Raw genomic sequence first — 12554 nt, 5'->3', positions numbered from 1 at the left:
TATTTTTAATATTTAGAATGCATTTTAAAAACAACAACAACACCCATTGTCATGTCTTTCATCATGACTGTGAGTCCAAAAAAGTCCAAAAAAAGTGCAGTTCCCCTTTAAGGACAGGTAAAATGACACTCAACATTATTTCCTACTGGAAATTGTTTTGAAAATAAAATGGTGTGCTTAAGGAGGGAGATACCAAACTAGTGCGCATGCTGCTGCTCACTGCTCCCCTCACCTCCCAGGGGGTGAGGGTGATGGGTCAAATGCAGAGGATAATCTCACCACACCTAGTGTGTGTGTGACAATCATTGGTACTTTAACTTTAACTTAGTAGCACCAGGACGAGACACAAAACACAGGAAAACAAAGTCAAAACTGTCATGTGGGATCACGACAGTTTATACAACTCTCTTGAAGTACGCTAGATCGACACCAAACCGCAAACAAAAGCTATTAAAAAAAGTTGTCTTAAAAAGTGTAAATAAAGGTTGAAAGGCTGTTCTAAAGTTTTGGAGTTGCCAAAGTGAAGGCATGAACTCCATTACCCACTAGTCCACTACACAACAACTATTTTCTTATTTTGTGTCTGGCAAAAATACTAGGCTGGTTTTTATTATTTTTTGTTTTAATCACCACATTTCTTTCCCCATTACTTTCCCCAGAGTGATTAAAAGTCAAAAGTAATTGTACAACCGCAGGGTGACATCAACGGCTTTAAAGTTTTTGATTTTTTTTCGGGGTGGGGGGGGGGTGCAACTAAGAAATGTTTATCAACTTTTCGCTGTGTGAAATCGCTTGGGCAAATTCTCATTAATTCCACCCGCGAGTCAAAAGAAGTTGAGGTGACCGCGCTAATGACTGCGTGTGTTTGTGTGGCCGAGTGAGGATGAGAGAAGATGTGATTGCTGCCGTGTTAGAAGCGACACCTCGTGTTTACCATAACTTGTATTTAAAAAGGAACCATGCAGAGGGGCGGCGCTGTGTGTGCGTGTGTGTGTGTGTGTGTGTGTGTGTGGTGTGTGTGTGTGTGTGTGTGTGTGTGTGTGTGTGTGTGTGTGTGTGTGTGTGTGTGTGTGTGCACAGACCAGCAAATCCCTCATGTCAGAAAAGAGACCCATAAAACACAACGTGGGCTCATGCACATGCAAGTCAAAGACACACAGACAGAGCTATCTGAAGTTCAGCGACTGTACACCGAGGCAATTTGTAATATAGATTTCCTCTATAAGCCACTGTGCTGTAACATTTACAATTTCAAACTCTTTGATTTTTTTTTTTTTTTTCTTCCGCCAGATAATTCATCTTCTCCTGGTCAATAAAAAAAGATAGGGAGCCTAATGAAGGAGTCATAGTCGCAACGGCCATCATGACGGTGTTTAAACACTGTTTGGAGTTGCAGGATGTTACAAATAAAAGCTGCTGTTGAGATGATGAAAGGCAGCGGAGGATGCATGAGGAGAGATAAAGGAGACTGTGGTTGGGTGCAGGTGATGGAGAAGGAACACACAAATAGATACAAACACATGCATGAAATGCAAAAACAAACATTACAATGAATAATCATATTGTTTTTAGCTTGATGTACACTATGTGTATGCAGTGGAACGTATGGCTATACTGCTCATTGCAGGGACTTTTACAGTGATATTGGATCCAAGTGAGGCACTATAGTAAGTTTTTTTTAATAATATACCCCATAAAGATAAAGGGAGTGCAGGACAGGGTAAATCTGCATCCTTCTCCTCGTGGCCAAAACACTCATATTGCGCAGCATGTTCTGAGACCACGCCTACCTCAACCAGGTACGTGCTAGCGCTTATGCGTAAACCGTAATTACCGTATTTTACGGACTATGAGGCACACTTAAAATCTTTTTTTTTTAATCAAAACTCGACAGTGTGCCTTATAACCTGGTGCGCCTAATGTACGGAATAATTCTGGTTGTGCTTACGGATCTCGAAGCAATATTATCTGGTGCATGGTGTAATGATAAGTGTGACCAGTAGATGGCAGTCAAACAAAAGAGATATGTGCAGACTGCAACGTGATGGCAATATGACTCAAGTAAACAACACCAACATTTGATATGTTCCATTGAAAATATAGAACATTACACACGGCTCTTAAAAAATCTATCAAAATGTTTTAGTACGCCTTTGGTAAGCTATAAAGCCGCACCGCTTGATGGATTGTCGACGCATTTAACATACGAGTATTATTATGGTGTGTGCATAAGGTAAGACATATTATCCGGCGTGGTGTTTCGCAATATTATGCAAAAGCCACTTTTCTTACCATCTGGTACCTGCTGATCTGTATTTGGGATCTGCATAACTCCTGAAAAATTGCGCAGGTCCGCCTTTGTTGTCCGTGGCGACACCGTAGTTGATAAGCTTCTTCTTTTTCCCTATCTTCTTGTTATGTGACATTCATCCTCCGCTGTTGCCATTTCTAATATGAAATAGTGTAAAGTTCTTACTTATATCTGTCAGTAAACTCGCCATGAAAGCGCTAAAACATACCGGTGTAGTGAGTTTACATTATTCACCCAAGGAACTTTAGTTATTAGAGTTCCGGTCGGACGTTTTTTCATGGGACACATTTCCCGTGTTGTTGTTTTCGGATGAGGAGATGCTGCTCCGTTATTGATTGAAGTAAAGTCTGAATGTCATTAAAACAGTTAGCTCCATCGTTTGACACTTCTTCCACTTCAGTCCTTGCACGCTACACCGCTACAACAAAGATGACGGGAAGAAGACGCTGCCAAAGGTGAGCCAAGTAAATATGACAGCCCACAAAACAGCACATCCTGAAGGGACTGTCAGAAAGCGGCTTGAAGATGATCTGTAAAACATAATCTATGCAACATTTTGACAAAAGAACCTCCATTACATGTTATGTAGACCAGTGGTCCCCAAACTTTTTGTAGCTGCGGACCGGTTAACGCTTGAAAATTTGTCCCGCGGACCGGGGGGGATTTTTTTTTTTTTTTCTTTCTTTTCCTAAAGAAATACAATCATGTGTGCTTACGGACTGTATCCCTGCAGATTGTATTGATCTACATTCATATATCATGTATAAAATGTGTTTTTCTATGTTGATTTAATTAAAAAAATATATATATATATTTTTTTCTGGTACCAATCGGTCCGCGGCCCGGTACCAATCGGTCCGCGGATCGGTACCGGGCCGCGGCCCGGTGGTTGGGGACCACTGATGTAGACCACAAGGACGTGTTTTATATTTAGAAAAACAATTATAATAATATGATTCCTTTAATGCGCCCTACAATCCGGTGCGCCTTATATATGAAAAAGATTGAAAATAGACCGTTCATCGGCAGTGCGCCTTATAATCCGGTGCGCCCTATTGTCTGGAAAATACGGTAATTGGACATAATTGGACGAGAATCTGGCAACAGAAAGTGCTTTGTTCACAAAACTGCTGTGTGCGAGGTAGGTCTTCAGAACAAACAAAAAAATATTCCATTGCTGCCTTACTCCAGGTTTGATACGGAATTCTAGTGTAACGTCTGAAGCATCAAAGCTGTGTTTATCGGGAAGCACTTCTTTCCGCTCACGAGCGACAGATCGTACTAAATGAAGTCGGAGGAGTGGCGTGTCACGTTCGACGTCCGTATCTGTTGCCATCATCGACGTAAATGGAACTAAGAAAAAAAATTGCAGAAAAAAATAGATGGAACAAAGAAAAAGGAACATTTCCAAAGTCTGGGATCATTTTGATCTTATAGATAGATAGATAGATAGATAGATAGATAGATAGATAGATAGATAGATAGATAGATAGATAGATAGATAGATAGATAGATAGATAGATAGATAGATAGATAGATAGATAGATAGATAGATAGATAGATAGATAGATAGATAGATATATAGATAGATATATAGTACTTTATTGATTCCTTCAGGAGAGTTCCCTCAGGAAAATTTAAATTCCAGCAGCAGTATACAGAATTAAAAACTATAACAGTAAAAATAAGAATATAACAAGAGAAACTAGGCAGTAGTGACCATGTTATGAAAAAGTAGCACCAAATATGGTAAATTGTTTTCTTTTCTTGTGTACTACTTGGCTCCAACTCGATTTAGGAACCCCTCTTTGAACACACTTTTCGATTTACGAACCCCAGACAGATTTGTTTTGCGAGGCTCGTCTCAGTGTACGAACGTTTCATCCAACTATTGTGTGCCTCGCAGCGCAGCCATTGTGGGCGGGCTGATCGCTCCCCCGTGCTCGTTCAGTCAGCAGAGCAGTGCTGTCATTGGCTATTGTGCTAGTTGCTAGATTGTGTGTTTTTAAAGCGTTTACACAGCCTTATTTTTAGTATTGCTAGCTCAATGCAAGTGATTACCATTAAAACATTCAGGAAGTATCCATAACATTGTCGACACTTCTTCCCCCATTCTTCCGCTGCACGCCAAGAATATTAACTGACAAGGTAAAGTGGAATGTATTTTTTCCCCCTAATCATTGTAGCAACCTGGCTGTTAAAGTTAAGGGGTTTTGTTATTTTCAACTGTGGGTGCACCACAGTATGCGTGTGTGTCGGCAGGGCGGCTCCATATGAGGACAGTTCAGCGAGTTGTTCAAATAGTTTTTTTGATATACAGTACTGTATAGCGCTTTATATTGTGTTCAAAGTGTGCAAACTTTTACTAAAAATATGACTTTTGTTGAGGATGGAACCCATTATTTTTGTTTCTTATGAAAAACGATATACAAACTTTTTTATGTACGAATCTTGTTCAAGAACCATATAAGTTCTTAAATCGAGATTCCACTGTACATGCAACGTTGAATGTGTCACATTATATATAATACAGTTGTGGGCCATCAGGGCCAGCAAGGCTTTCTCTGCTGGCCTGACATAACCAGAAATCATGATCCTAATTTGAAGATATTATTTTTTTTTTGTATTTACTTTCCTAAATATCTAAACGTATTCATATTCTCTTCATGTCATATTATGCTCCTCCCAATGCTGTTATTTTTAGGTTAGATGTTCTATCTAATCAGAATTCAGCTAGCTTATGTTGCCATGCTGTACCAAATCTGCCTGGGGCCTTCAGAGTCAACAATGCAGGCGTCCGTGCACTGTAAGTGAACGGGGACATAGACTTGATAGACAATTGTGATAGCCAATCAGATCACGAGTTGTTGTCAGTTAGGCCTTCGAGCTGGTCTAAAGCTGTGATTGGATACTCACTTGGGAGTCCCAAGTGAGTATGCAATCACTAGTTGCGAAAACAGGAAGTGGCACCGGAACCATACGAGCCATGGAAAGCCACAGAAAACTCACCGGTACAATAACCAGGAAGATAAAGTGTTTGTCTTAAACCTAGTAATCCGCTGTGGACAGACAAAGACAAGCAATGCAGGTTTAGCGAGTGGTGCGCGCTCTCGCAAAGGAAATATATTTTTGGCAGGCAATCACATTTTGGCACAACACCAGCGGCAAAATGGTTTGCCCGCCACTTTCACACGAATCAACCGACTTTGACGGTACTACTGGCTTATACGGCGTCAGATGGTTGCTACAAATTGTGAGTTCAAATATTGTATTTCTTTTTTATTTTTTTCGTTTAATTTGTTTTGTACAATTATTTAAATTTTGACAGTAAGTAAAATGTGTTTTAATTGCTTAAGTGGTTTATTGAATGTTAAATGTGTACACTGTTGAGGGGATTCAATACACAGTAGCATGCAAGTGTGTTTCTGTATACCGTATTTTTCGGACTATAAGTCGCAGTTTTTTTCATATTTTTGCCGGGAGTGCAACTTATACTCAGGAGCGACTTATGTGTGAAATTATTAACACATTACCGTAAAATATCAAATAATATTATTTAGCTCATTCACGTAAGAGACTAGACGTATAAGATTTCATCGGATTTAGCGATTAGGAGTGACAGATTGTTTGGTAAACGTATAGCATGTTCTATATGTTATAGTTATTTGTATGACTCTTATCATAATATGTTACGTTAACATACCAGGCACGTTCTCAGTTGGTTATTTATGCGTCATATAACGTACACTTATTCAGCCTGTTGTTCACTATTCTTTATTTATTTTAAATTGCCTTTCAGATGTCTATTCTTTGTGTTGGGTTTTATCAAATACATTTCCCCAAAACATGCGAATTATACTCCAGTGCGACTTATATATGTTTTTTTCCTTCTTTATTATGCATTTTCGTCCGGTGCGACTTATTACTCCAGAGTGACTTATACTCCGAAAAATACGGTAGTATCTCCAGCCGTGTCCATGTGGTGACATCAATTACGGTATTTTGAGAGGTGAAGTCGGACTAAGTAGGACATCACTGAAGGCCTAGGTGAGAAAGGCACGGCCCCCCCCACTGATATAATACATACATGACTGTCCCTATTTTGTATTGCATTCATGTTGTTTTGAGTAAAATATCCTGATTGTATATATTTTTTAAAAACCTTGTGACATACTGCCTCTCAGTGAATCACTGTTTTAGCAATGAACCAATCAGTCACTCTGACTGAAATGGTATTATAAAAACATAAAACCAAACAGAGCAAGGGAAGATGAAGAAGAAAATGGGAGCCAAATGTTATTTTGTTGGGTGCAAATTGATGATGACGCATGACATTTTGCCGTACGGATATATCACAAAACAGTTGATAATATTGCGAATTAAATCAAATCCACTTGTCCAATACGAGTTGGAAAAATCCACCATAGTGGCTTAATCCCATTACAAGAGGGGGGAAACACTTAATGATTCTATAGAAGCAGTTTACCTGGATACTGATTGACAAGACGACCGGTTCAAGACCCTAATGATTGTCCACCATGATGCGTTGATGTCGAGGATGAAAGAGCAGCCAGGCTATGCAGATTGCATTATTCACAAGAGCAGAGTTTAAAAAAAGGTGAGCGAATGAATGTAAGGAGGGGGAACTGATATGCAACCAAATGTAAAATGAGAAGCAGCAGAGTTCACGTCAGCTTAAGACAAAGTTTGTGGAATCTAAATGAACATCACTTTGGTCTTAATTATCCATTCTGTCTTAGTGCAACAGCAGCTCAGCTTTGACAAGTGAGACCGCTGCCAGAACATTAGGGAACATCTGGGAATATTACACCCAGGAATTAACTCCCCAAATCACCTTGCGCGCGCCCCTCCCTCCTTTGGACAAGATAATCCGGGCTCTAGCAGTGGATATATGCCACTAATCATCAACAAAGGGAGAAGGGGATGCAGGGAGAGAAGGAGGGAGGGAGGGAGGAAGGATGGATGGAAGGTGAGGTGAGGTTTCGTATGGGAAGACTGCACCTTTACAACATGTCTCGCGGTGACTTCATGCAGTGGAACATCGATGTACGAGCGCCTCTATTTGCAAACTTTTCGATGTACAAGCTTTTAGATGGAGCCAAGTACCAACGTATCATTTGTACATTCCTTCTGTTCTCATATCCTGTTTACATTGTTGAGTGCTTCAGCATTTTTTTCTTCTCTCTCTCTCTCTCTCTCTCTCTCTCTCTCTCTCTCTCTCTCTCTCTCTCTCTCTCTCTCTCTCTCTCTCTCTCTCTCTCTATATATATATATATATATATATATATATATATATATATATATATATATATATATATATATATATATATATATATCAGTGGCGTGCCGTCACTAGAGGCAGGGGAGGCGGGGCCTCACCTGCTATCATGGAAAGAAAAAAAATGTAAAAAGAAAAAAAAATTAATTAAATTGTTGTATGTATCCAGTGATTATACTAAAGTTATTTTCCATTTAACTTCACCAGTTTTAGATTATTTTTATTTCTATTTTCACATTTGCCGTTCAAATACTGAGAAGAGACGGTGCGGTGATCAGCAGCCAGTTGAGGCACGTCACTGATTTGTGCCTCAACATGGATTGTGCACAATGACTCGGCTAACTGCTGAGCTGCTGTGCAGTGAGACTGTATTGCTATATGAACTATATCAGCTAACTAAACCATAGTTTAGTTAGCTGAGGTATATAATGTACAGTGTATTTTGTCAACAACTGTATGTGTGTAACGTATTTCTTCAGCTGAGCATTCATAAAACTGCTGCCAAAGACGTATTGTCTGAGGCTCGCAGTAATCCCGCCTCCTGGTGGTAGAGGGCGGTAGTGATCCCAGAGATCATTCCTTGTCGCAGAAGAAAAAAAAAAGAAAAAAAAAAAAAGTTAGCAATAATAAGTGCAGCGTTTTTGAATTTCCTCTCGCCTGAACTCTTATTAAAAACATGGAGGATTTAATATGTAAAATAAAACAGTTTTCTAAACTGGACTTTCAATCGAAGCAGGAGGTAATAATTAAAGGTATACCAACGCCGGAGCTAAAAGGTTTGCTTTTGACTTCGGGACAGAAGACCCGTTCTTTTCAAACGGCGTGGTACACACGCAAAGGCTGGCTGTTTGGATGCCCAGCAAGAAAGGTAAGACCATAATAATGTTTTTTTTATTAAATGTGCTTTTTTGTGTGCTACAGTTGTGTAAATAATGCTGGTGTGAGCTTTTAAACATAACCCGTTAACTGCTGCCAATCACATGGTGAATAAGATATTATTTAGGGTTCATATGTTTGTAAACCTGACTGTGATGATGCAGTGCCTCACCAGACATTAACCTCACCGCATGCCACTGATATATATATATATATATATATATATATATATATATATATATATATATATATATATATATATATATATATATATATATATATATATATATATATATATATATATATATATATATATTAAAGCATGGTGGAAAGAAACTACAAGAACATCTATATCAAACTATACTAAAAATTTGGAGCGAGGAAGAAATGCCACCAGAGCTAAAGAATGCCAACATTGTGAAGATATACAAAAGAAAGGGTGAATGTGGCAATTACAGAGGCATATCACTACTCAGTACTGCCGGTAAGGTCCTGTCAGGAATCCTCAACATAAGACTTCAGACCATTGCTGAGGACATACTCCCAGAATCTCAATCCGGCTGTAGACCAAACAGAGGAGCAACTGACATGATATTCTCAGTGAGACAACTCCAAGAAAAATGCACTGAACAAAATAAACCCCTTATATGGCGTTTATTGACCTCACAAAAGCATTTGACACTGTCTCCAGGGAACTATTTTGGGAAGTCAGGATGTCCTTCAAAATTCATCAGTATAGTCCGATTGATGCATGACAATATGACAGCTACAGTACTTGGGAATGGCCATGATTCTGCTCCTTTTACTGGAGTTTGAAAGCCCCGACACTGTTCTCCGTCTTTATCTCTGTTGTGATCCACATTGCATATTTACGAATACCAGCTGAGCTATTTCAAATTGCATTTTGGCTAGATAGAAAACTGTTCAACCTGAGGAAGCTGCAAGCCAGAACAAAAGTTTCAAGGTCCACAGTGGTAGAATTTCAATATGCAGATGATAATGCAATAGCAGCCCAGAGCGCAGAAGATTTGCAAGTAATACTGGGTGCATTTAACTATGCATACACACAACTTGGACTTAAAATAAATGCAAAGAAAACACAAGTACTCTACCAACCATCGCCTAAGGACATCATCCTGCAACCACCAGCAATAAAGATAGAAGAAGTGGCTCTTGAAAATGTAGAAAGCTTAACATACCTTGGTAGTATAATGTCTTCAAATGCTAACATTGATGCAGAAGTCAATCACAGAATAACAGAGTAAAACAACTTGCACTGAGCCTAGTCTATAAAATCCGCTACACCTCCCTGATATCGAAGTACATGTCAAACTACTTCCTTAACGTAAATGACCGCCATAACCACAACACCAGGGGGAGCTCCACTAACCACGTTAAACCCAGATTCCGATCTAACAAAGGTCTTAACTCATTATCTTTCTATGCCACATCAATGTGGAATGCACTACCAACAGGTGTAAAAGAAAGGGCATCTCTATCCTCCTTCAAAACCGCAATAAAAGTACACCTCCAGGCAACTTCAACCCTAAACTAACACCCTCCCCGGATTGTTAATAATCAAATGTAAATAATCAAATGTAGATACTTTTTCTTATGCTTTCTGATCTCTCTCTCTCTCTCTATGTCCACTACTTGCTGTACATATCCTACCAAGTCAGACTTACACTGTTTCAATGTCCATTTCTCTGTTCTCAATTGTTGATGACCTAAGTGATGATAACAACCAAACCTAACCCCCCCACCCCCCTCCACATCCCAGATTGTAAATAATTCAATGTATATACCCTGATGATTATCTTGTGTGATGACTGTATTATGATGATAGTATATATCTGATAGTATATATCTGTATCATGAATCAATTTAACTGGACCCCGACTTAAACAAGTTGAAAAATTTATTCGGGTGTTACCATTTAGTGGTCAATTGTACGGAATATGTACTTCACTGTGCAACCTATTAATAAAAGTCTCAATCAATCAATCAATCAATCAATCAATCAATCAATCAATCAATCAATCAATCAATCAATCAATCAATCAATCAATCAGGCAAGCTGCTGCAGCCTTTGGAAAGCTTAAGACTCGAGTGTTCCAAAATCATGACATCAGGCTAGATACAAAAGTCGAAGTGTTCAGAGCAATTGTTATAACAACTTTGCTATATGGTTCAGAGGCATGGACAGCATATCAAAGACACATCACAGCACTTGAAAGGTTTCAACAGCGATGTCTACGCCAGATGATGAATATTAAGTGGCAAGATATGAGAACAAACATCATTGTACTTGAACAGGCCATGCTTCCCAGTGTAGAGAGTACAATTGTTAAATACCAACTACGATGGACACTGCCAAAACAGATGTTGTACTGTCAGCTAAATAAAGGAAAAAGAAATGTTGGCGGGCAGAGAAAACGCTACAAGGATTGCTTAAAGAAGACTTTGAAACAATGTCAAATAGATACTACATACTGGGAAAACCTAGCAAAAGACAGAATAACATGGAGAACTGCAGTCAGTGAAGGAGTGAAAAAGTATGAGGAGAAAAGAACATCTATGATACTTGAAAAAAGGAGGAGGAGACTGGAAAGAAGAGTCATGCGAGTCATGCCAAAATGTATATTACCACCTGGTCTGATCTGTCCCATATGCGGCAGAAACTTCAAAGCTCGTATTGGCTTGTGCAGTCAATACAAAGCACATCATTCTTAGGGACGATGGACCCCTATCTTCTCACAGAAGAGGAGCCAACAAGCAAGCAAGCAATATATATATATACATATATACATATACATACATATATACATACACATGTATAATAAAGCAGAGTTCACCATTGGAAGCAATGTAAACCTGAATAAATGGTTCTCGCTTCGACGAAAGCCCGCATTTTCGTTATATATGTGTGTATATATATATATATATATAGATAAATATATATATATATATATAGTATATATATATATATAATAGTGTCTTCAAAGTGTGCATTCTTTGACGAAAATACGGACTTTCGTCGAAGCGAGAATGATTTATTCAGGTTTACATTGCTTCCAATGGTGAATTCTGCTTTATTATACACACTTTTTATTTAAGAACCATGTTCCAGAACCAATAAAGTTTGTGAATTGAGGTTGAACTGTATCTGATTTTATACACTTACCTTAGCTTCAGCATCCTTTTTGTCCTTTTTAGCCAGGTCAAGGTTCCTCTTGAGTTCTGCAATCTGCACCTCCAGCTGCAGAGCAATGTTGCTGCACACAAACCAAACAAAATTATAATTGTATTACGACGTCACTAATTAACTTTATAGTATGGTTTTATTTAAACACCTCAAGCAACATGAGATACAAAACGGCTTTAACTATCTAGGGGCATTCAATATTAATCATCTTTAAAGCCAAACATGACTTACAAATCCTGAGGTTTTTATAGACAAAAACATTTTTTTTATTAGATTTTTAAAAAAAAACATTTTTTATAACCTTCTGGAGGCATTTTGATCAGATTGTGTCAAAGAAAAAAAATGTAAGCACATTTATACTTTATAAACAAACAATATGAGGTATTTTTTTTAGGGCTGAAGTTGATCAAAAAACAAAACAAAATGAAAAACGTATTGTATTGTAGGCTCCAGCGACCCCCCGCGACACCAAAAAGGGACAATCGGTAGAAAATGGATTGGTGGATATAACTGTAGGTTTTTTTAAGTTAGCAAAATGGAAAAAACACATAAAAGGCACACACGCTGAAGCGGCCAAAAGTGACTATTAGTGCAATATGCAGCAAGTGACGTGGAGAGCCCCGCCTACCAAAAAATAATGCGCCCTGATTTTTTCCATCAGGCGTGTCACAAAATGAATGAATGAATCGCTCATACACAGAGATGTGGTTCGCACATGGAGGCACATTTGGCTCAATCTAAAAGTTTGTAAATCAAAAAATTAGCAAATAGTTGGGCAGATGTGCATATATATGTCAGGTTTGTCACTGACAGTTTAGTTATGTTTTGGTTTTCCCTTTGTCTTTATTTCCTGTAAGCGCTCT

General features: G+C 38.6%; 1 protein-coding gene across 1 annotated transcript in view; it reads right to left on the bottom strand.

The window, feature by feature from the left end:
- Window positions 1-12554, bottom strand: part of LOC133629991 (myosin-9-like) — a 385153-nt gene that overhangs the window by 107994 nt on the left and 264605 nt on the right. Inside the window, exon 16 of the mRNA XM_062021171.1 lies at window positions 11671-11761. Coding sequence (XP_061877155.1) covers window positions 11671-11761 — 91 coding nt within the window. The remainder of the gene's footprint in view (window positions 1-11670; window positions 11762-12554) is intronic.

The sequence above is a fragment of the Entelurus aequoreus genome, linkage group LG15 (assembly GCF_033978785.1).
Source record: "Entelurus aequoreus isolate RoL-2023_Sb linkage group LG15, RoL_Eaeq_v1.1, whole genome shotgun sequence".
Classification (NCBI taxonomy): domain Eukaryota; kingdom Metazoa; phylum Chordata; class Actinopteri; order Syngnathiformes; family Syngnathidae; genus Entelurus; species Entelurus aequoreus.
Note: the sequence above shows the minus strand (reverse complement) of the source record. Positions and strands in the feature narration are given on the sequence as shown.